Here is a 24,713-nt window from a genome sequence, read left to right on the forward strand (position 1 = left end):
TAGAGATTTCGGTCAAGGAGGCAACTCCTCCTCTAAGTAAGTCAAATATGAAGGGTTTATCTCCACACTAACTAGTTTAAGTGCTGTAAGTGAATCTGGTATAAGTGGTATAAGTGAATCCTGGCCATTATACAATGTTTTATTCTGTTCAGTAACACTGTCTTATAAAACATGCCTGTATTCTAGCATCTCTGGGTAGATAAGCCACACTGGACTCTGACTTCATTTGTGTTATGGGAATAAACCTGATGTCACTAATTTAAGTATCAGTAACACCCTAAGTAAATTAAAACATTAAAAAATTCTCTTTTCATTTCATCTACAAGCATTTCAAAACAATATACCCAAGTTCTCTAAAACTGCTTGCTGTTATGCCATTAGAAGATGTATGGGATCCTTTCTGCACCACAGTAAGTTGTCTTATGCTTAGTTCATTCACACAGCCAAGGTTCAAAGACTCTTAATGCAGGTTACAGATGTTAGCAAAGCCTGCAAAGAGCATAACTCTCCGTTTATGTACCTCTTTGGTACCCAAAGACTTCAGAATAGCTGACTTTCACTTGTTTTAGATGTGAATAAGAGAACAAATTATTTTAAAGTCAGTGAAGCCACTTGTGTGCCTGACTCTGTCATAATGAACACGGACATGCATTTAGATGACGAGGGAAGCTTGAGAGAAAACCCGTGATTTGCACTGTGCACTTCCCCACAGTGCTATGTAATCCTCCCTACAGCCCGAAAAGCGACTTTTGCAGTCCTACTTTTGCAGTTTTCCAGTCATTTGCGTGTAGGCCTTGTTTAGCCCGCTCCTCCAGCACTGGTGGTTCCCACACATCACTTTGTATGTATGCATTCACGACCGTAAGAGGCAGTGATGCACTGGGATGGCTCCGGCTGCCTCAGGCTCCCCGGGACCGGCTGCGGGGTGTCCCGTCTCGGGCTGGGTGCCTCTGGAAGGCCCTTCTCCTGCCTATGTGCCGCTGCGAGCACAAGCTTCTCAGGCACCTCTCCGCGCTCCGGTGCCTTGGTGCCCCTCGGCGGCGGACGGCTGCTACTGCCAAACCGGCCGATTCCCGGGAAGGGCCGGGAGAGCCGGGCTGGGACGGCCGGAGGGACAGGGGAGGCAGTGGTAAAGGATGCACAGGGGCAGAGGGGAGCAGGGGGGGAAGGTATATAGGGGGATGCAGGAGTGCAGCCCCGGTCAGCGGCTGGCAACAGCTTCCCGGCAGCATAGGGATGGGTACGGAATGCATCCGGTAGAAACTTGCCTCTCTCCGTGCTCTTTTCTCTAGCCTCCCTTGCTCTCCTTCCCCCTTTCTCGAACAACAAGCTGTACTTGTAACTGTAAGGTAATGTGCCATCGCATTTGAGTGTGAGAGAAATCACCTGCATCCTGAACCAAAGCAGGTGTGGATGAGACATTTGGGGTAAGCAGTGCCGGGGGGGGGTTGGGGGGGCAGCAAACGGGGCTAGCGTGCTCCAGCCCAAAGCCAGGCTTGAAGGCTGTTCCTGTGGGCTGCCCTTCACCTGGGCTCCAGCATCCCAAGGAGAGAGAGAAAACTCCCCTGGTCCAGTCATTTTTCCCTGGTCCATCCCCTCCTGTAGCCTTCACCTGGGAGGGGAGACAAGGCTTATTTCCTTGACAGAAGCACCTTCACTGCAGAGGGGCAAGCCAGGAGGAGCTGCTCTGCTGATTTCTCCTGCCCACTTACATTTCCCTGGCAGATAAGGGCAGCATTTTTTTATCATTATTCTGTTGTTACTATTGTCATTATGGTGAGGGACTGGAACATGTTGCCCAGAGGTGGTGTGGCTGCCCCATCACTGGAAGTGTTCAAGGCCAGGCTGGATGGGGCTGGTCTAGTAAAAGATGTCCCTGCCTGTGGCTGGGTGTTGGAACTAGGTGATCTTTAAGGTCCTCACCCACCAAACCCATTCTGATTATCTTTAATATTATTATAATATGCCTAGTAATTATTTGGACTCAGAGGTGTCTGAGTTTGGGCTGAGAAAACTTTGTTTTAACTGACTGCTTTACAGAAGGCAAACTTACAGAACCTTTATCATAACTCTTCAGATGGAGTCTCATGAGGGAACAGGGTTTTCTCTTTTTTTGTTCCTTTTCTTATTTCTGAGCTCTTAACTAATTAGGATGAAATGACATTGTCACACAAGAAATTAATTGAATTCTGCCAGTACTGCTTAAACTCTTTAAAGCATTCTTACCTAAATAAGCTCTTTGCTAATGCGAGCTGAATTTTACAGCTCTCAGGGCCAGTTTTTCCACAAAAGTAAATGGTATTCATGCACAGGGAGGCCTCAATGCAATGCCCTCTATTGCGAGTTCTAATAAAAGGCTGCTCTGTTTTGGCTCCTTATTGGAATAACACTATAAATAACCTCTTTGTAACAAGGACTTTTTTTAAAATGGGAAAAGTTTTGCTTCAGACCCTCCTGGTGCACATTGTGCCACCATCTGGCAGATCTGGCTTTCAGGGTAGCTGCACCTCCCAGCACTGCATTCACGCTGGGGAAGCAAAGAGTGCCAAGCAGGTAAAAAAACCACAGTCTTGGAAGGAAAGAAATAAGCTGCCTGATGTAAAGCAATACAAAAATAAAAGCTGCATGGTTTAAGTATACTTTGGGAAGTGTTCATAGTGCTTACTGAAGCAAAAAGTCATGCTGATTTACTGTCTAAGACTGCTAGACTTAGGCTTTAGATTGGTGTATGTTACGTTTGTGGAAAAGAGCTTGGAGACACCTCTTTTTTTCCTACATTAGATTAATTTTGTAGAAAGAGTGCTGTTATGAGCAGTATTGGCAGCAGAGGCACGATTGCCCTTGGAGCAAGACCAGATACACAGCTCAATGGCAGCAGAAAGATTTACTAGTGCTGAGAAAGAGATGATCTAATGATTTAATACATTTTTTATTTGGATGGTAACATATTTAGAATTTATATTTTCTTGCCTTTATCCAGAAGACCCAAAGCAGTTCCAGGCCTCCAAAAAGCTCACTCATCTTTGTTGTGAGTAGCTTTCATCTTTTTCCTCCGTAGTGTTTTGTTTTTTCTTAGTTTTTACTTTTCTCACATGAGATATTCTTAATGAATTGGCATTTGACATTTTTTCCTTTGTCAATTAGTTTTGTACATGGTGTGAAAGCTCTTCTTGCAAGAATTTCCTAGCATATTTTCTCCCATATCTTAATCTAAGTAACTAACACAGGAAGCATGTCTCTGTAGAGTCACAGGTAGCTAACTACAGCACTGAATGAATGACTATTAATGAAATCAGGGTGATTTCTCAATTTCTACAATTTTTATTATTGTTTAATAAATGAAAGCCCAAGATAAATTGCTGGTAGATACACTTACCACATTGAACAAGATAGTGGTAAGGGTTTGAGAAAACTGTGTACAAATTACAAATTCTGGTTCAGGTTACTGCAGAGTTATTGTGAGAAAACTGCTGTCTCAGGAGTCATTTTGTTACTTGGCACTGGTGGATATGAACTGATTTTTTTAATACTCATTGGTATGATGGAAATAACCAGGAGCATTAAACTTTAAGGTGCTGGTTTTGAGGTGTGGACATACTGAAGAAGTAGCTGGGAAGAGGCAGAGCTGTATGAACTTAACCAGCTTCAGCTTTTTGGGGGGACCTGGGAACAGCAATAACTTATGAAAAGTTGAGCAAGGAAGTTGAGCCTCTTTTAAGAGGTGAAATCCCACTAAATCATGCACAGAAGCAGAAAAGCAATTGAATTTGGCAGGATCCAGCCTAACTGGCCATAACAGGAAGGAACTGGGAGGAAGGCATTTGACATGGGTGGTCCCAAAGGAAGAGTGGGCACAAAAGACATTACATGAGGCGTTTATGTAGCCTGAAGGTCTGCCAGTGTCACTGGCCATTCCCCAGTTCTTTCTTCATTGGTCAGGCCATGCTTTTATATGACTAGTGAGGTTTTACCCTCTCCCCCACCAGTACAGGAGCTGCAGTCATTCCTGAATAATGCAACCAGAGACTCTGAGACATCATTTTTCCCTTAATGTTATGTAAACTATGGCTTATTCCCAAAGCTATAATTTCTAGTTCAAAAGCCATGAAAAGAATTAGCCTCCAGGGAAAAGGTGTACTTTGAGAGACAGAGCCAAGACAAAAGGCAGGATAGGCCTCAAGGGATGGCTGGGGATAATCCCAGTCTCCAGCTCTGGAAAGACACCTCTAGACAGACTGCTAGCACCAGAGAATTGCCCAAACTAGGGCAATTGATCATGCAAGGAATTTGACTGCTGAATACCCCTGAGGCAGGAGATGATGGTGCAAGAATCAATAGAAATGACTTCATCTCTAGTTCACCCAAATCAAGAGGACTCTTGATAGAGGGATTTTTCATAAGAGACAGTAGTGATAGGACAAGGGGTAACAGTAAATCTACCCTGACCCTGAAAGAGGGTAGATTTAGATATTAGGAAAAAATATTTTACTGTGAGGGTGGTGAGGCACTGAACACTCTGAGGTTGTCCAGAGAAGTGATTGTCCGATCCCTGGTAGTGTTCAAGGCCGTGTTGGATGCATCTTTGAGCAACCTGGTCTAGTGGAAAGTGTCACTACCTGTGGCAGGGGGGTTGGAAATAGATGATCTTTAAAGTCACTTCCAAGACAGGCCATTCTGTGATTCTGTGACTCCTGCTGTCAGAGTATGGTGACGCCTTCCAACCCACTGTTCACACATGGCATGCATATGTTCTAAGAAAGGCACCAACAGCACGTGCAAGCTACGAAATCTGGCTTTCAGAAAGTTCAGGTGTTTGAAGACTAAGGCTGCTCATGCAACTGCAATTTGAACTCCTTCTGCTAAAGGTTTTTTTATGGCAGCCTTAATTATTTGATTGGATAAGGATCTTCCCTACAGAACTGCTGTGAACAGGCAGTGCTGTTAGTTGCAGTGTAGCCCTTTCTGTCTGCTGAAAATTGAAGGTACTCGTTAGTGCTCCACCAGTCTCAATGTGAGATTGATATTGCTTCCTGTAAGCAACCCATTTTTGTGATAGGCACAACCTTCAGGCAAACACAGGAAGTTCTGCTAAGAAAAAAATGTGTCAGGAGTATTTTAATTTTTAAGGATTTATTAGGAGGGAGGCACAGGTGATGGGGTCAGTCTCTCAGCCATATCAGTCTCTCATCTTAGGCTGAGAAAGTTGAAAGAAGAGAAAAAAGGTTGAAATAAGAGAAAGTTGAAAGAAGAGAAAAAAGGTTGAAAGAAGAGAAAGTTGAAAGAAGGCTGTGTGGAGACCTCCTAGCAGCCTTCCAGTATCTGAAGGGGGGCTATAGGGATGCTGGGGATGGACTGTTCACTAGAGACTGTAGTGATAAGACAAGGGGTAACGGGTTCAAACTTAAACAGAGGAAGTTTAGATTGGATATAAAGAGGAAGTTCTTTACTGTAAGGGTGATGAGGCACTGAAATGGGTTGCCCAGGGAAGCTGTGAATGCTCCATCCCTGGCAGTGTTCAAGGTCAGGTTGGACAGAGCCTTGTGTGATATGGTTTAGTGTGAGGCCCCCCTGCCCATGGCAGGGTTTTGGAACTAGATGATCTTAAGGTCCTTTCCAACCGTAACTATTCTATGATTCTATATCTTCACCTTAGAAAACCAGCGCAGCTCCACTGTAAATCATAGTTATCTTAGCTGTCAGATTTAAACTGATAGGTGTCATGTAGGTACAAACAACTCACGACAAATATCCTAAGTGTTTACTATGACTGCAAAGCATTGCCTGTATCACAGTGTGCTAAAGCCTTTTTCCAGGGAGAAAAACCAGCATGCAGCTGACAGCTGTTCCCTTGCTCAGCAAATGCTTCTTCACAGGCACTGCCACCCTGGGCTAGCTATTTCAAAAAGGATACAGGGGGCCTTCATCAGAGTTGATTATTGCCAGAAAGAATAAGCTGCAGCCTTATTTTCCCCTTAGCCTGATTTATAAGGCTTTTTCTATTGCGATTTGTTTGCTTGTTTTCCACTGGCCTGGCAAAGTTTGCCAAGCTCAGCGAGGTGGGAAGAAGGGGCTTATTATTTTGTACTTGAGCTTGCTGTTGCTCTCCCGCAGCTTTTTCTATACACTTCTATGGAAGACGTTGAATTTGCATGCAATCAGAAATTCTTTTGCAGCTTACTTTTTACTTCTGTGTGTCTATTCCTCTATTTGCAGGGACAGAGAGCATGCTACTCTGCCAGACTGAAGTGTGGAGATGCGAATGAACGTACTCCACTTGATGGAGCTGAGCACACTGCGGTATTGCAAGTAACCACTCAACCCAAGGGAATGAAAATTTCCCTAGCAGCCTAGGTTTTGGGCAGGCTCACTGCCCCATCAAAAAGTAACTCAGTTCAGTCATTGATGCTAAAAAAGAAAATATTTAAATTGAGGGTTCTTTCAGTTTTCAGAATATTGCTGACTGCTGCGTCTTCTTTCTCCCTCCCTCCTCCCTGATGTTTTGCTCAATTTTCTATCGGGCCCTCAGAGGAGGGATTGTAACCATGCAGAACAACAGAAAAAAGAAATTATAACCGGAAGATAGCAATCCAAATCCAAGAAAAGAGCCATTTTGGTGAAGATGGGGGATGAAAGGTCACTTTTCCACCATCATCCCATAAATACCACAGCACAGCAAGAATGCAAACCTATCCTGAATGCCCTGCTGCAAATCCAGTGTCAATTACAAGAGCCCAAGCAAGCTTAAGGAGCACAAGAAGGGGTTTCCTTCACTTCTGCCAGGTTTTCAGCATATCTGCATCGCTGTGGTTACATTGCATAAAATACGAAAGCAAGAACGCGCCACCAGATAGCAAATGCTCACTAGCATGGGGTTTTACCTGAAACGAATGGTAAGATGTGCTGTGCCTCCAGTCCCATCTCAGAAGTCATTAAAAATAAAGAGATGAGAGACGTTCGCCCAGCAATTATGGAGCGGGATTTACCACGTCCTCTTGAAGCTCATGTTGAGACATTTTGGTGAATTGAGGCCACGGGGCTGGCTGTGGAGGGCCTGTGCAGCCCTTGGGAGATGTGCACAAGCCTGGGGGAGGGAGAAGGCATTCCAATGGCAGCTTGCTGCCAGGTGGGCTGTGAGCTGTGGTCTATGGGGTGTGAGCTATGGGGTGTGAGCTGTAGACTGTGAGGTGTAAGCTGTGGACTGTGAGCTATGGGCTGTGAACTGTGGGCTGTAGCTGTGGGCTACAGCCGTGGACTGTGAGCTGTGAACTGTGAGCTGTGGGTTAGGGGCTGTGAACTGTGTGTTGCAGGCTGTGGGGTGTGAGCTGTGACCTGTGAGCTATGGGCTGTGAACTGTCGGCTGTAGCTGTGGGCTACGGCATGTGAGCTGTGGGCTGTGAGCTATAGGCTGTGAACTGTGGGCTGTACCTGTGGGCTACAGCCTGTGAGCTGTGGGGTGTGAGCTGTGACCTGTGAGCTATGGGCTGTGAGCTGTGGGGTGGTCCCTGCGTGGGGCTGGGGCCGGGGGTCTCGGGCAGCCGCAAGTGCGGCAGGGCACCGCTCAGCCCTTTGGCGGTGGTCCCAGCGGGAGGGCTCAGTGCTGCCACGGCTCTGCCCGGGACTCGGCTTGGGACGACCCTCACCACAGCCCCCACGCACAGCTCCCCTACCGCATCCCCAACCACCCTCCCGTTCCGTCCCCTCTCGCACCCCGCAGTCCCTCCGGCACCGCCCGCCCCCGGGGCCGGCTCCCCGCACCGCCTCCCCCGCTCCTCTCCTCTCCGCTCCGCTGCCGGCAGCCGCGCAGCAGCCCGCTCGGCCGTCGCCTCCCCGCCGCCGCCATGGCGGTGCGGAGCCGCGGCGCTTGGCGGCGGCTGCTGCTGCTGCTGCTCCTGGCCGGCTCCGCCGCCAGCCCGGCGGAGGAGGGCGGCGGGCGGCGGGAGGCGGGCGGCGGGGAGCACGGCGAGGAGGCGGCGCGGTCTCATCACGACTCCTCGTACGGCACCTTCGCCAGCGAGTTCTACGACCTGCGCTACCTCTCCGAGGAAGGTGCGGCGGGCGGGGGCAGGCGGCGGGCGGGCGAGCCCGGCGAGGGGAGGGAAGGCCGGGCTGGGGCGGGTAGTGCTGGCGGCACGTTGTTCAGCACGAAGGCCAGCGCCCGCCGCCATCTTCCGCCGTCAGCCCTGCCGCTCGGGCACCGGGTCCAAGAACGGCACCGGAGGGCAGACCTGGGTGCCTTACCAGGCCGGGCCCTCCGCAGGGCTAGTGGCTCGCTCCCCGCCGAGCTGCGGAGCAGCGGCACTCCCGGGCCCGGGAATCTTGTTTCCCCGGGCAGGTGCTGGGCAGTCAGGCCGGGCGGCAGAGCCGCGGGCTGGGGGTCAGTGGCAGGAGCACGGGAGGCTGCCCGGGACCGGGGGCTGGAGGCCGGGGACCGGGGGCCAGGCTCTTTTCCCGTTCCGCTGTGCGGGGCCAGCCGGCAAGGGCTCGCCTTTCGAGGTGCAAACCCCCTCCCGAAGAGCTTTCCGGGCTGCTTAGTTGAGAGGAGTCCTGGGTTTTGTGGGTTCAGAATGCTGCGTGATGTCCTGAGTGACAGCAAACGCAGTAGTCGTGGGGTTTGGGGTGGCTTTCTTTTGAATGTGCAAATGGCAGAGTCTTAGAATTCCAATTTTGTGTCTGGGCTGCAGTGAAAACCAATTGTTTGATGCATCTACAAAGTGAGAAGGCATGATGTCCTGGGGCTGTTCTTAAAGTGATGCTCCACTATAGGCTGCTGCAAAATTTTGACAACTTAATACATTTATGCTGCATAATTTACCCAGGCCCCTGATGCAGTTCGTGCAGGCTGTAATTTACAGTTTACAGCATACTTTCTGCTTCCATTGGCGTTGTCAGAAATGTCGGAAAGCAAATAAAGGCTGCCAAATGCCTAAAACTGTAGTTTAAATGTTTGTTTGCAGATGCTGTAGCTAACCACAGTATTTATGTCCTATTTAGTAAAACACTTTCAGAGAACTATCTAGTTCCACAACTATGATTTTGGTTTTCAGTAGGCTGAGTAAAAGAACATCCTGTTAAAATACCTGTGTTCATGCAACAGACAACCTTCTACAAGACAAGACAGAAGAGGTCTGTTTGCAAACGTTCACGCTTTTTCTTTGGTCTACTATTATACATCAGGGGATTGCTTGGAATCATAGCTCTGATTGGCTTTTCTGGGTCTTCCTTCACAAGCAATGGCAGGCAATTCCCAGTTTTGATACTCCTTTACCTTTTATTGCAGTGCGTGTTTGATTTTACTTCCTAGTGGAAGATGTGTTGTAAGGTCTTTTCAGTATCCATTCCTACAGCTCTGGATCTGGTCCCTTGCATTTATATTTAATGCTGTCATTTATGGCTAAGGCCTCAGACTGCGTGTCCTTATGGATTTCCTAGGGGGACTTAATGACCTTGGTGATCTTAAAGGTCTGCTTTTGGTTGGACTTGGGGATCTTAAAGGTCTTTTATAGCCTAGTTGATTCTATGATTCAATGACTAAGAGTGCACAAAGAGATAGCAGAGTGGAGATCCCTCATTGTTAGTTGACTGCACTACGCTGTTTCTGCTGCCTTGAGTTAACTTTTGCCTTCAGTGTGTAGCAAAGCCATGCTCTAGCATCCTTGTCCCCTCTTGATGAATGTAGTAAATCTGAGAAATTAATTTTTTTTTTCAGTTATCAGTGTTACTTTGGTACCTGGACCATATGACCTAAGGATTGTGATGTGACAAAATAATCCCTCATCTGAACAGTTCAGTGGTCAGCAGACAAAGTAAATGCTATAGAAAGCCTTTCTCTTTAGTGTTATTAGCTTTTATTCCTTTCATTTTATTTAGTAGTGATTTATTCTGATTATACAGGTTACCCTTTCCCTACTGCTCCTCCTGTGGATCCATTTGCAAAGATCAGAGTAGATGACTGTGGAAAAACCAAGGGATGCTTCAGGTCAGTCTGAGATTTACTGTTAGGGTGGTGAGGCACTGGAATGGGTTGGCCAGGGATGTTGTGAATGCTCCATCCCTGGCAGTGTTCAAGGTCAGGTTGGATGAAGCCCTGGGTGAGATGGTTTAGTGTGAGGTGTCTCTGTCCATGGCAGGGGGTTTGGGACTAGATGATCTTAAGGTCCTTTCCAACCCTAACTATTCTATGATTCTATGATCAGAGTGCAGATACTTTTATGTTTGCAAATGCTGACTGATTGCATGGGAGACTTTGGTAAATGTTCCATGTTAATTTTAATAAATGTTTATTACTTAAGATCATATTTTGTAGAAATGGGTGATATTATTTGAGGAAACTATATTATTTAAGGATATACATCATACTTATGAACCTACAGCTATTTCATGTTTCTTGTGTTTTCATGAAGCACTTAAAAAACTGGGGCTAGGAAGGTCAACAGAGTAATAGTGCCTGCAACTAATGGCTTGCCATGCTGTTTAAATACTATACAGTCTTACACTAAAGGAGTAAAAATTGCAAACAATTAATGGTACTCTGTGTTTAGCATAATATAACATGTTTTACTACTATTATACCAAAATGCATTCTTTTATTTTCTTGCACAAGCATAATTAAATTCCATTACGAAAAATTGTCAGGAAAAGTGACATGTATTTCCAATTCTGTTTAGGTACGGTAAACCTGGATGCAATGCGGAGACTTGTGACTACTTTCTAAGTTACCGTAGAATAGGAGCTGATGTTGAATTTGAGTTGAGTGCCGATACTGATGGCTGGGTGGCGGTGGGATTTTCCTCAGACAAGAAAATGGTAAGACATGTACAGTTCTTGCTGTTGACACTGTGCATGCTTTTATTTGCTAGGATATAAATGGTTTGTATTTGATCTGTTAGAGACAGAGCGTATAAAGAAAAATAGACTTGCTGAAAACAAAGCACTGTTTGGTAGCCAGCCTGGGAGCAGAAGCCAGGCCTACTGCTTCCCAGAAAATTAATCATAGGATCACATCCTTCCTAAGATGTCCTTTCCCTTCTTGTTTGAGAAGTACAACACTCAGTAGCACTGTTCAGTATTTCAGTTCAGCTCTGGATGTCTGAATGTTACTAGATTTTTACCTTTTTATTAGAGAAGTCCCCAGGGATAAGCCATTTCATGTGGAAATAACCTGTCCTGCTTTATATCAGTGTTACTTGGACAAAAGGTACATCAGAAACTAAATAGCAAATAATTGTATTCTTCAGTAAATCAGCTGACTTTCAGTGGTATGAATGTGACTTTCACTGTTAAGCTCTGGAAATAATGTTGTTTCTGTGTTTCTTTCTGTTTCTTTTGTTTACCTGTGTGTTGTTCAAGGGAAGCTATAAATGTGTCACAAAATTATTCCTGCTAATTTAAACATATGTACTCTAGAAAACAATCTTGTTAAAATCTCTTCTGTCTCTCCTGAATTTTGTGTGGTTTGTTTTTATGCTTATTCCTGTACTTACTTTGTCATTCAAAAGCATCACTTTTCATTGTGTTTCAGTAAGCAAAACAGGAGCTTGTACTGTGTGAACTTTAACAACATGAGCAATAGACAACTTAGGCAAAGATGTTTTGTCGATGATCCTTGGTAAAATATTTAGGATTAAAATGCAGTTCATAATGTAGATGCTCATATACAGAAACACTACTGAGCATATAAAACAATACTGAGTCTATGTCCTAAATCACAAGTCAGAGGACAAGACTGTTTCTTGCACAGTTGTAAGCAGTAGTCAGAAAAACACTGTGAGGGCAGGTGCTTTTCAGTCCTTACAATATATGTTTTATTATGAGACTGTAAATAAGCAAAATAAAGGTAGAAGTCTATTGTGTCATGAAGAACGATTTATGTCACAAGAAGCAGTTCATGTTTTTAATGTTGTGAGGAACAGTTTTACAGCCAAATTTTGGGAAGATTTCAGATGCCTGGAAATGCAAGCACTCAACAGGGTTTTCAAAGCAGCTCAGAACCTTACTTTTCCCCATGCCATTGGAGATCATGTAACCAGTTTGTAACTGATATACCTACAGCAGATCCAGGGTCTCACTGCCTGCATCTCACCAGCCACTTGGAAAGCAGGTATTTCCTTTTGTCCCAGACACACCAACCAGCATGTTAAGTCTCAGCTTCTGATAAGAAGAATAAAATAAGTGTAAAGTAAAAGGTTTTGCTTCCAAATTTGCTGCTTATGTGGTCTAGTGCCCATCAGTCAGCTGGACTAAAACAACTAGCATCTATCTTCCTGTCTTTTCCCTTTGCTGACTTCATCCTTTTTCATAACTTCCAGGATGTTTTGGTGTCCTCGGATGTGCAGGCTTTAATGGTAAAATGACACTAGGTCAAAACAGCTGAGCTGTGGGAAGTGGGCTGTGCTTTGGAGGCCCTAATCAAAATGGTGTGGCCTGGATAGCTACAGCAATTCAGGAAAAAACCCTATTTTGTGTCCTTAATAGATTTTTTTAAAGGTCTGTGACCTATTTCTTTGTCTCAGATAATGTTATGCTTTTCCACTTGCAGGCTTTTGTGCCCAGCCAGGATTTTGTAATGTCATTCTGTTAACTGAGATTCAGAATACTTTTTTCTTTCCTTTTAGTTTTTTTTCTATGTGAAAACAGATTTATTTTTTCCTCTTTGTACTTAAGAGTGAGGGATTTCTGCTCAGATGTATAAAGCTTAAACTCGGAGAAAGTTATGGAGGGTAAGGATAGGCTCCAGACAGAAGTTGGAAAGGTTGAGGTGCAGAAATTGTTTGAGCATGTGTTTTACCTAGTTGTCCCCTTTTTCCTTTACTTTTGGCACATCTTTCACAAATCCACATAGAAATATTTGCAAATTGATGAAATGCACCCTTTTCCTCTCCTTTCCTGGTACAAAAGAACTGAGAGACTGAGAGATGATCACACTAGTAAGCATCATGTCTGTCATCAGCATGACACATTAGAAAGATTAATATTGGAGAAGTAGGGCATGTATTTAATATGGCACTTGATACCTGGATAGTAAGGGTAGGTAAATATTACTATTCACTTTGCGTCTTTCAATCTGACCAAAGATCCATGGTTAAGGAAACAAGTATTTGTGTAATATAACTTAGAGAGAATGAGAGGCCCAGGTCTTGATGAGTTTTAAATAATTAAAATTATGTACCTATATGGGGAAATGCTTTGTGACACTTCTGTTTTCCTTCTACCAATACGTACCATGTAGGGAGGAGATGATGTCATGGCTTGTGTTCATGATGATAATGGAAGAGTCCGAATACATCACTTCTATAATGTCGGTCAGTGGGCCAAAGAAATCCAGAGGAATCCTGCTAGAGATGAAGAAGGGGTTTTTGAAAACAATCGTGTGACATGTCGATTCAAGCGTCCGGTGTATGTTCCCCGAGAGGAAACCATTGTAGATCTGCACTTGAGTTGGTACTATCTGTTTGCTTGGGGTCCAGCAATTCAAGGTAAGTTGATTTCTATGTTACTGGCAGCACTGAGGTGCCAAAACTGATAAATGTCTTTTAGTTACATTATTCTTACTAGATCCCCTTTTTGTTAATGAACTAAAATTCTGGCACCATGAGGCTTGAAAATAGATAAAAAGGAAAACAGAGTAAGTAACAGGGTCCTACATGTCATGTTTTCTTGACTATAAAGTTATTATCCCACTCCCCAAAGCTAAATTTAGAAGAACTTCATAACTAGAAATTCTGAATTCCTTTGAAGGATGTTTACCATTTACTTGAATTTCATTTGTTTTATTCAGATGTTTAATTTCTGAAAACATATAAATGACACTGCTCACTGTACTATTGCATGCTTTGGGTTTGAAAATTATTTGGTTGTCTACCTGTTTCTTTGGTAGAGTTATAGAAAAAATGCATCTGATGTTATTTCTTTCTGCCCTTACCTGTTAAAGGTTCTATAACCCGTCATGATATAGACTCACCACCTGTATCAGAGCACGTTGTCAGTATTTACAAGTATGAAGATATTTTCATGCCATCAGCTGCCTACCAGACCTTCTCTTCTCCATTCTGCTTGCTCCTCATTGTTGCACTGACCTTTTATTTATTGATGGGAACTCCATGACTGATGGAAAACAGCAAGAATTTGTCAGTGGAAGTTTCTCAGGATGGACGGCTATACGGATGGAAAATGCATTTTTCTATTGGAATTTATATCACACCACCATCCTCATCTAGCTGCTTTTGAACATAGTTAGCTTCTCAGAAGAATGAAATAACCATCTCCTTTGAGTGGCAAAGTGGTGACAAATCATTTAAGAATAATCAGTGAGCACATAGGAGAGTATTTTCAGTGTTGTTACTACTTGCTTAAAGAAAAAGAGACTTGTAAAATCAATGTGCGTGTGTGTACGTGTGCTTGGGAGAGGTGTCTGTATGCGTGTTTAGGAGAATTTAGTGATGGACATCTTATCACATAACAAAATTGCCTTCCAAATTACTCCCAAAAGTGAATTTGGGAAAACATTATAATACTGTTTGGTACTTCAGGAGCAGACAGCACAACTCCAAATGCATTTTCTTAACTTGAGATCTGGATACTGACACAGCAGCATGAAACTTGCCCTTCAGTAATGCACAGTTCTCCCAGGTGTTTTTTATATCTATCAAGGTCCACCTGACCTGGTACTTTACAAAACTAAACTTGCATAATCAAGCATTAACAGGATTTTTTTCAATGGAAAAAAGGTGACTAATGTCTTTCTTTATTATAATAGTGTTTAAACAGCTTCTTGAAAGAAATTGCTACTTCTTTTCTGAGTGATATAAAGTTATTTCAACAAGGGGAAGGGAGAATACAGTAATGAAAATTTTCCATACATAGGTAAACCACATGTAAAACATACAGAATATAGAAGTTCCCAACAAGCCATAGACTAAATCCCAATAGATTAAATCAATTTTTCTCTTTTTATGAAAAAACCCAAACAAAACCAAACAGTGATTTTGCTGACATGTAAATATATTTTTAAGCAGTCATGTAGTAGTATGAAGAAATCTGTTTTTCTGTGTTGTATGCCTGCATATCCTGTTCATGTTAAGGATGAACATGAGCAGCTGGTGTTAACTTACATAGAAATGAAAATATAGTTGTGATTATTTGCAAGGAAATATAGGGATTAATGAGAAGAGCAGTAGCTTTAGTTTCACCAAACCATTGATAAGATGTAGTTACTATGGAAAAAGATGAGGTAAAGAGGAAATGCATTAGATTTTTTTACCACTAATAAGTATTACAAAGATGAATGCTAAATATTACAGAAAAGTGTCAAAATGTAATTATGAGCCTCAGAATATTATGAAAAACTTTGAGTTCTTGTGGAGAGTTTCTGTTTTTCACCTAATAGGAAGTGTATGACACATCTACATGTAGCAGTCAAATATGTTTAGATAAAGTTGTTCATTCACTTCCCAACTTGCATTAAATTGTATTTAAATAGAATTAAAATTTAAATTGTGCCAAAGTTCTAATGAATGTGGTACTCTTGAGGACTCTGCAACATAGGATCTGGTGCAGTATGTGATAGACCTCCTTTTTATTATCTTTGCTGCATACAGTGTAAAAAGATTAACTAGCTTTGCTGGTTTTATATCATTATTCACAGAATGAAGTTTGTAGACTAACATTTTTTTAGACTCAGCATTCTTCAAACCTATGCTTAAAGTATATGAATTCAACTCAAAATTAATTTATCTCCATCACAAACACTTTATTTCACTTTCAAAAGAAAGATTGCCTAGCAATACCTACTTACATTGATGTCTTTAAGGAGTTGTTCATTTAAAATTACTGGACTAGAGTTCATGACAGGGAAGAAAAATTCAGAATCAAGTGAATTTTGCAAGTACATATAATAGCTTTTTTAGTACAAATTACTTCTCACAAGTAGGATAACATGCTTATCATCTGATGAAATCCGTAGCAGAGACAACTTAATAAGGAAGGTCTACTTTGGTCCATGATGGCTGTAAACTTTAGCCTTAAGACTGGCCGAAGCAGATAGCTGAAGCCTGGATAAAGAGTTTTATATTCAGCAACTAGATGAAGTGAAGAAATCACTAGGACAAATTCTTTCTCCTTTGTGCTAATTTGTAGACAGCTGAGATAACTGTGAGCTCTGAGAAGGAACTGAACTACTTAAAGTAGCTTCAGGGTTGCTTTAGTTTATGGCCTTGTATTTACTATTTTAGTGTCAGGCATTTACCTGATTACCCACTAAAGGGCTAATCTAATAATTGTACAGTACTGAAATAGGATAGAAACTCATTTTGGCTCCTCTTTTCTTTAATACAGTGATTGATTTAGGGTAACCTGATTGGACCTGGGTGCAGAGGTACATTAATAATGACAATGCTAACAGCAAGCTACATGTGCAACACCCATAGAACTGCTTTCCGCTTGCATGGAGTCAGACATGGTTAAAGTTCGGGCTCTAAATCAACACTGAATTCAGAGCACAGGCAGAGCTGTTTAAGGATATGTCTGCTGCAATGTAAAAACTATACTGTCTTCAGCTGTACCAGTGTTCTAAAGTAGAGCAGAAAATATATTTGCTTGTTTGGGTTTTTTTCCTTTTTCAGTTTACTTGTCAGTGTCTGTCTGGTGGTTTTGTCATTATATTTTTCTGTTGAAGTATTATGAAAAATGTGCATTTCTGTAAAAACTTTCACCCAAGCTTTGAAGTACTTAATTAGCACCAATTAAGTATTTATAATCAAATGGGTAGAAATAAAAGGCCACAACAAGCAGCAAAACACTCTGTTTGGCATTTCAGCTGCTGGTTGAGTTTAGCACTGAATTTCTGAGAGTTGATCTTCTGAGTAGGAAAAGCAAGAATATGATATTCAAGTTGATAAATGAAGGAGGTACAAGTGTTTAGAAATTTCTAGTTCAGAAAAGTATGAAAAGAAAAAGACATACAAGAAATGAAAAGGTTTTAACTCAGTAGTATTTAATTTTGTATGATATTTGTCAAGTCTTGAGTGAGCATAGTAATGTCATGTAAGGTATTTTGGTTTTCATGTTTGGGTGGATTTTTTTTCTTTTCAATATTGAATCCCAGTATTTGTCTCTGTTACAGAAGGTTACTACAAAGTAACTTCCCTAAAAGTAATTTTGAAGTGATTATTACATTTCAAATATTTTTTTTATTTTTCTAATTAACAGTTGCCAGCATAAAGTAGAGGGAAAGACCACTTCTGGAGAAGGAGGCAGGCATTAGGGTTTTAGGGTTTTTATGGTGACTACTAGCAAGCAGCTGTTAAGCACTTTAGCAATATGCTCTTTTTATTTTGAGAACTACTTGCTGCAGGGTGACCTAATACTGAAGCATAGAATTTTGAAAGGGCATATTTAAAGTATGGCGTACTTTTGAAACTCAACTTTGATTATTAATAAGAAAGACAGGACTGGCGAAGACCACAAGATGTTAATTAACATCCTCTAGTAGGTTCTTTCCATGCAGAACTAAATTCAGTTGTGACCATCACTTGTTACATTAACTGTATTATCATCCTCTGCTCACTCTGTCCATCTTGTCTAGAATGCTTTAAAGTCTGTACATTACTTGGAGGTGAAATCAGGTGCTTATATTTGTGACAGTGCCTATTGCAAAGGGACCTTGTATTTTGACTGTAGTGTCTAACTGGTACCCTGCTACAAATACTTAGCGAGGCCTGAAATTTCACTGGTAAGGAGGAAAGGAAAGGAAAGAAAGAATAATAAGTGGAGAGGTCAGGCTTTCAGAAAGTAATTTTTTTTCTTTGCTGCAATTAAATAACTGCAATTTTACGTATAGATGAGATACTCATAGGCACTATTTGATCTCCCTCTTTTTCCCCCCTGTTTGCCCTCCCCCCAAATAAAAGCCTGATAATGGTTTGTGTCGTGGTTTAAAACCAAATCCGCACAGTTCGTTCACTCACTCCCCCTCTTGCTCCCCCAACTCATGGGGACTGCTGAATGACTGCTACTGCTGAACCCATGACAGTTTGTTTTGATTTTATAGCTGATTTGATAATGTCATTGGATACAGGGTGATGCTTGCTTCAAAATTCCATTCATTGCTGTAAAGAAAGTGCTCTGGTTTTGAAAGGGAACATACTGAGATAAGAAAAGTTTGAAATCTCTGTGTGGCCTTCTTGTCCTTTCTGATTAGCTTTGCAGGACTTGGACAGAAAGAAAATAAACACTTGTGGCCTCCCTAATCTGAGAAATCATGCAGATTGGGTTAAAAGTTGTCAAAGCTGTGTTTGGCATTGAGTCTTCCAGTCTTCAGCACAGCAATTAGAGAATAACTGGAGCATGGTCTACATCAGCAAGCCCTCCAAACAGTGGACTTGAAGCTTGCTTGGGCCACTATATTGGTCTGAACCAAGAAGAACTAATTGGAACTAGATGATATTTAAGGCCTCTTCCAACTCAACCCATTCTATGATTCTTTTGCCAAACCGTGGATGGTGTTCTTATTGTGAGTGAGTACCATGCTCCTTGTCAGTAACTTGTGTCCTGTCCCTGTTTCTGCATATGCCTTCTGTTATTTAGTGAGGTAATAGTGAGAAGTCATGGCCCAGCTGTGAAGAGGATTTAGTGGGTAAAGAGGACTGACACACAGCTGTCTTGATGATTATCCAGGTCACAGTTAGAAATTTGTGTTGATGTAAGTAAATGACTGGTATAAATCTAAGGGAAGACAGAGGCCTCACTACTTTTTTTTGCCACTTTCTCCTTACTTTGTAATCCCTCCAATGCATCAGACATTTACAAAGATGCAAGTTACTCTCCTTTTAGACAATAGACCCTCTGTCTTGTCTTTCTGATCTCTTCTGTGTTCACTGGAAGTTTGCATGTGCCATACTCTAGAGGAAGAATTAAAATGTATGTGCCAACTTCATAACTTTTATTAGCATTTAAATTGCACTTTGTAATTCTGCTTTTGCTGTTTCACCCTACTGATGTGTAGCAACTTTTTTTAACATTTCCAAATAGTTTCCCCAAAGAAAAGTATTGGGTAATACCTTTAGGAAAAGGAAATGTGCATTTTACAGAATTACAAAAGTTCTAATAACACTTATTTTCAGAGATCTCTACTGTGAAAGTACCAGTATTTTATAGAAAGCATAACTTTGTATAGAGCCTTAGATTTATGATAGAAGTGGAACCACATTTAAATACTAGAGTTGTTTCAGTGCTTCATGAAGCTGTGCATGACTTTGCATGAATTGATATCCTGTTTCAACCCTAGCTCCGCAGTGTGTAAAGAATGGGCAAAGCAGTCTGAGTGCTACACAGAGAGGTAGCATTATTTGGTAACCTCAAATAATACGAGACGGGAGAGTGGAGAGACTGATAATTAGGCTGAATGACAAGGAAGGGCTAATGGTTTGGGCACACCTCATATTTTTGCATAAGTTTACATGTGGCAGAGCACATCTGGCACTCGTAATCACAAGCAAATATTACTTGATGTCAATAGAAGGAACAGAGTCTGTCTTTAATGAGAATTAAGCTGTTACGCAGGTCCTAGCTGTGTCAGGGCTGCTGTAGGCTCGAGGTAAAACTATGCTGCAAGATGGCTTCTCCTATCAATCTCCAAGGTAAGAGCTAGAGGCTTGATCTTGCCTCCAGAGGTAAAAAAGCCTGCCCAGAACCCATAGACAGTAATGGTAGTCAGGTGCTGTGGGAAATAGCTGCTCACTGGCTATTTTACACACTTCTCACAGCAGACTGAGTGTCAAAAGATGGGAGCTATAAATCTTTTTCTTAACAGCTGTTGTTGTGCAGTATCTATCTTCTCTAGTTAAATTTTCATTATTGCTATTTCTGTAGCAGTGCGTTAGGACCTAGTACAGCACTCCCACAACCTGCCCAGCACAGACATGGATCAAACTGGAAGGTTTTAAAGAAGATCTCAATTTCCTGAGTACAAAAATTAATAAAAAATACATTTTTTTAACCATATGTCAACTTTTCACTTTTTTTTTTAATTTTACTTTTTTCTGTAGCTATTTCTGTGGAATTTATATGTCAAGGTATCTGATTTTTTGCAGAGAGAGAGCAAGTTCTAGGTAAACCTTCCTTTTTTAAACCTATCTTATTAGTATGAAATAATTAATTTGGTATTTTTAATTTTATTTCTTTGATTTTTACAATAGATTTGGTAAAATTATGTATGCTTGAACTTGGTTATTTAACTTATCTAATTTGGGCTCAGATAGTGAGGCAAAACCAGTGCAATTTTGAAATGTCAGGGAGGATGTGTGCAGCTTGTGGAGTTGATAGGTGTGAAAAAGCAGATTTAAAAGACATTACTTACTTTGAAAATCTGTGACTTGACTTGGCAATAGCAATGAATCTGCTGTAAGGAAAGGGGCAGATTTTTTTCCTCTTGATTGCCAAATAGTTTGAATTGCACTTACAGATTATCTCAAGCTTGAAGGTACCCATAAGGATCATTGAGTCCCACTCCCTGATCCATGCAGGACTGCCTGAAACTAACCCATATGATTAAGAGCATCATTGACACTCCTTGAACTCTGACAGGCTTGGTGGTGTGACCACTTTCCTGGGGAGCCTGTTCCAGTGACCAACCAGCCTTTCAGTGAAGAATCTTTTCCTAATGGCGAATTGGAACTTTCCCTGACCAGCTGCACAGTCATTCACAACTGTTGCTTTTACCCTACTTTTGTGGTTCTTATCTAAATAGGAATGTTCTTCTAAACCGATGTGAGGTTGGGATACGTGCAGGACTTCACAGCCTGTATTTTAGAACAGCTGCTGCTCTGTGAAGGCTTGTTTTGTTCTGCAGTTAAAGGCTGTTTAGGAATGTCCTTACAAGGTGAACTTTCATGTGGTGCTCTTAAACTTTCTGCAAAGTTGTGCTCTTTAGAGAGTTGCAGAATTACTTGATAGCAGCTCTTCTCTGAGCTGTTCCTAAATAATATTTACTCAAATCTGTGTTTACACTTTAAAATAAGTAATTGGATTTTCAAAAGTGCCAGGCAGGTGCAAATCTTTCATGGCTCCAATGCCTGCACAGGGCAGTGAATATTTTATGCCAACTAGTGATTGCAACGTTTTGCCTGATTTAGCTTCACATCTTCCCTTTAAGCTTGACATCATTCAGCTCAATTTCATAAGATGGTATTAGTAGAAGACTAAATAGAGGAACTTGAGTTGTATGCCAAGGAATAAAAATATTCTTGCTGATTTCTCAAAACAGTAATATGCAAAGTTTAATAAAAAATATACTTCCCAGAATTAATATGTGGGTAATGCAGTTTTGCTGAAGGTATTTATGTGTGTGTAAATCTGAGAATTATACAAGAGAGTTTAAACCCAAAAGGGTAGACTCTGCTTTGGAAACAAAAGAAGACAAAACACAAACCTACATGTTCCCTGACTCCTAGCTGATTTTGGGGAGGCAGAATGAATATATAGAAACCTGAGAAGTTACCTGCTACACTATTATGTTTGTGGGTTTTATATGCTAATCTGCCACCTTCTTGGGTACAAAAAGTAGCCTCACATTAGTCTTTTTACAGTATTATTTTTATTTTTTTTCCCCAAACAAGATAAAAAAGGATAAATTTGATAAGTCAAGAAAATATCGCCATGTAGAGCATTAGTATATTAGGAAAGGAAGCACAAATGTCATATTTAAATGTAGGTGGAAAAATATTTTAGTATTGAAACCCAAAATATGGTAACTGAAATATTGGACTACTCATGTATAAGCAGTGATTTCTTTTTAGTTGTTTTTCAGTGATCTGAAACCAGTGATAAACACTGAAATAGAAAAAAACTGCAACAATAGACCTTCTCTGAAGCTGGAGGTATCTATCATTCAAGTCTTGACACAGAGAGTCAAAGATGAAATTCTAAACTGATTAACTCATTAGAAAAATGAAATGGTGGGACCCTGATACTTGTGTGATGTCCCTATGTTTTACGTAGGCAAATACATTTTTGTTAGCATATTTGAAGCATCATGAGTTCTGTTTAGGTTAAAACAGTTGCCTGGTATGCCTTGGTATTTCTGATTAATATATTCTGAGTTTGCTTTACCTTCTTTGCAAGTAAGCAGACTGTCATAACTATGTTAACTCTTGCCACTTGTTTTGTATTACAAGAAGTTTCATGGTTGAACCTGAAATGTCATGTCTATCTTTATCTATCTGTTAGCATTCTCAAGACTAATCCATAGATAAAACATACACATAGGCAACTTGTAACTACAGTGTTAAGTGGTGATCTCCATTCTTTATGCTAGGCTCAGTTCTGTATGTCGGTACCTAGCACCCATGTGAAGTCAAGGAGCATCTGATTGGGTAGGAGTGCAGAACTGGGGTTTTCCAGTCCAGAAGTAACCATCAAACTTCTTTGTATTTAAGCACTAGTCTTTTCAGAAAAATAATAATGAATACATAATGAAATTATGGTGACCTATGGGATTACTTTATAATCAGTGCATGCCCTAAAATACTGCTTTGTAATATCTGTTTTATACTAAATGTTCGTGTTCAAGTGAGCCTTGTTAGCTATTTGATGGTGACAGACAAAAACATTTATAAACCTGTTATAATAAATGCCTTTTTAGTCTAAGAAAATGTGTGGTATGGCATTTATAAAAAGGGAGGGAAAAGTCTGTGTGAGGCTGAAGAAGTCTTTGCTGCTGCCTTGTGTTAAAAATTCTTTTCTGTGCTGTGGGCTTGGATTTATTACTCTCAGTAACTGCATTTAAGTCAGTGATGCTGATCACAGTAGCAAATTAACAGATGTGGGGGACTACATTTTTCTTTTACCATCAGAATCACAATGAAGCTGCAAATAAATGTAGTCACCTGCATTTTAACAAAGAATTAACCCTATTGTCACTTGCTATAAGTAAGAGGAATGTAGAGGTTTCTGTGGTGATCTCTATGCTGTGTTTTTGTAATGTACTTGATGCAACTATAAAGTTGCCAATATTAGAAATTTAGGTGTTCTTTATTTACTGTCATCACTGCCCTATTGGTTGGCCAGATGGAGCAGCTCCTGAAGCAGTGAGAACAGGCTTCTGCAGAAAAGAAGTCAAATGGTTAGAGATTGGCAACAGAGAAGGAAGTCCTGTGACACTCAGCAAGCAAAAGCACCTACAGAAGTCTCAGAGATGCTTCAATTTAGGAGATCTCACAGGTTTGAGTGGGTATTTTAACTATTTGCTGGTGGGCTGAGCAGAAGAGTTAGCTCAAGGGATCAAAAAATGTATTGTTTTTACACTATGTGCTCCATTTATTGTGTTTGTAGTATTGCTATCCTGTAGCTGCAGGCTGCAAGAAAAGATGGCTCTCGTGTGTCAGCTACTTGTGCACTATCGGAGTGACCATGATCAATAGATGCCTTAAATATACTCAAAAAAGGGTCTGAAATTATGTTGTCTTGCACTATGTAACATTTGACAGATTGTTAAGACATTTTCTGAAGACGATATTATTTTGTCATTAAACTGAGGTTAATTTCATTTCATTAATTCACCTCAACTGAACATTCACAAATGTTCAGTAACAGAGGTTGTAACAAAGGATTGAGTTGTTTTCTAACTACACAGACCAGTGCTGACACCTTGTGGCTTTGTTATTGAGTTATTTCATAGTTTCATGTGGTTATTTCGGGTATAAATCATGATTAACTTTGTGTTGCCAGTGTTGTCTCCTTCGCTTCACAGCTACCTCAGTACCCAGTATTTTACTATCATATGTAAGACAGCTTGTAAATTCAGGCTGTGTTAACTGCACATAACAAGAATAAGAACTAGGAGCGTCTGTTTTTTTCTTGAAGGGGACTTGGAAATACTCAGTTCAGTGCACGAAATCATGGGTCCTAATGCAGCAGCAGCAGACAGAAGTTACAAGCTTCTCTCTTAATAGCTAATACCTCATTTTATATTTTCCTTTACATAGAAGAACACTGAAGATTACAATTTCTTACCATATGTGTACTTTTAGGCACATACATGTTTTCTGCAGTGACACAAAAGCATTCCTTTGCTGCCCTCTACACTATTGAAGCATTACCAGTAGCAAAAATACATTCAAAAGGACTGGCAGTATAGGACCCTGGGGTGTACTTCTTATGTATGGCCATAAAAACATCTAAACCATGATTTATCAGGGCAATTTACCCCTAGATGGGCATGTAATCTACAATCACATAATGCTTCAAATCTTGAATAAAACCAGCTGTTAAGGATACAGTTGTTTGAAATCTGTTGTGGAAATAAGTTTTCAGAGCTTGAGGTGTGACTTGTGAAGACCATGCATTGTCCCTCAACAGTCACCTCAGAGCTTGTTTTCTGATTATGGTCATGTCCCCATTCTTAAGTGTTCATGTTGTGGTCGTACATGAGATAGAAGTCTTTATTTCATTGCATTGTGGCTTTGGTTTTATTTGTTCGTTTGTTTTATTATTTTATTTCTGATATGCTTAGTTATTTATAATGAAGAGTAAAACACGGAATTGGAAAGGTTTTCTACAGCAGGGACCTAACCCTTAGCTTATGTAAATCAATATCACTCAAGTCAAAGAGGTGCTATTAATTTCTATTCCTGAAGAACATGACTGCCAGAGTCTGTTAAGAAAAATGCAAGGAATAAGGGTTTGCTTTGAAGGTTTGATTTGCTGGCATCTGTTTATTTAAC

At 41.1% G+C, this 24,713-nt stretch overlaps 1 protein-coding gene across 1 annotated transcript; it reads left to right on the forward strand.

Annotated features, from left to right (window-relative positions):
* The first annotated feature begins 7,838 nt into the window (after positions 1-7,838).
* Positions 7,839-14,100, forward strand: FRRS1L (ferric chelate reductase 1 like). Its single transcript, XM_034065284.1, has 5 exons — positions 7,839-8,046; positions 9,892-9,976; positions 10,665-10,803; positions 13,226-13,472; positions 13,928-14,100. The coding sequence occupies exons 1-5, from the start codon at positions 7,839-7,841 to the stop codon at positions 14,098-14,100; spliced, it is 852 nt and encodes a 283-aa protein (XP_033921175.1).
* Positions 14,101-24,713: the final 10,613 nt, after the last annotated feature.

This window comes from Melopsittacus undulatus, chromosome 1, assembly GCF_012275295.1.
Source record: "Melopsittacus undulatus isolate bMelUnd1 chromosome 1, bMelUnd1.mat.Z, whole genome shotgun sequence".
Classification (NCBI taxonomy): Eukaryota; Metazoa; Chordata; class Aves; order Psittaciformes; family Psittaculidae; genus Melopsittacus; species Melopsittacus undulatus.

Coding starts and splice junctions, on each gene's coding strand:
- FRRS1L (XM_034065284.1), top strand. CDS start 7,839: ATGGCGGTGCGGAGCCGCGGCGCTTGGCGGCGGCTGCTGCTGCTGCTG. Junction 9,977..10,664: donor AAAACCAAGGGATGCTTCAG/GTCAGTCTGAGA, acceptor AATTCTGTTTAG/GTACGGTAAACCTGGATGCA. Junction 10,804..13,225: donor TTTCCTCAGACAAGAAAATG/GTAAGACATGTA, acceptor CGTACCATGTAG/GGAGGAGATGATGTCATGGC.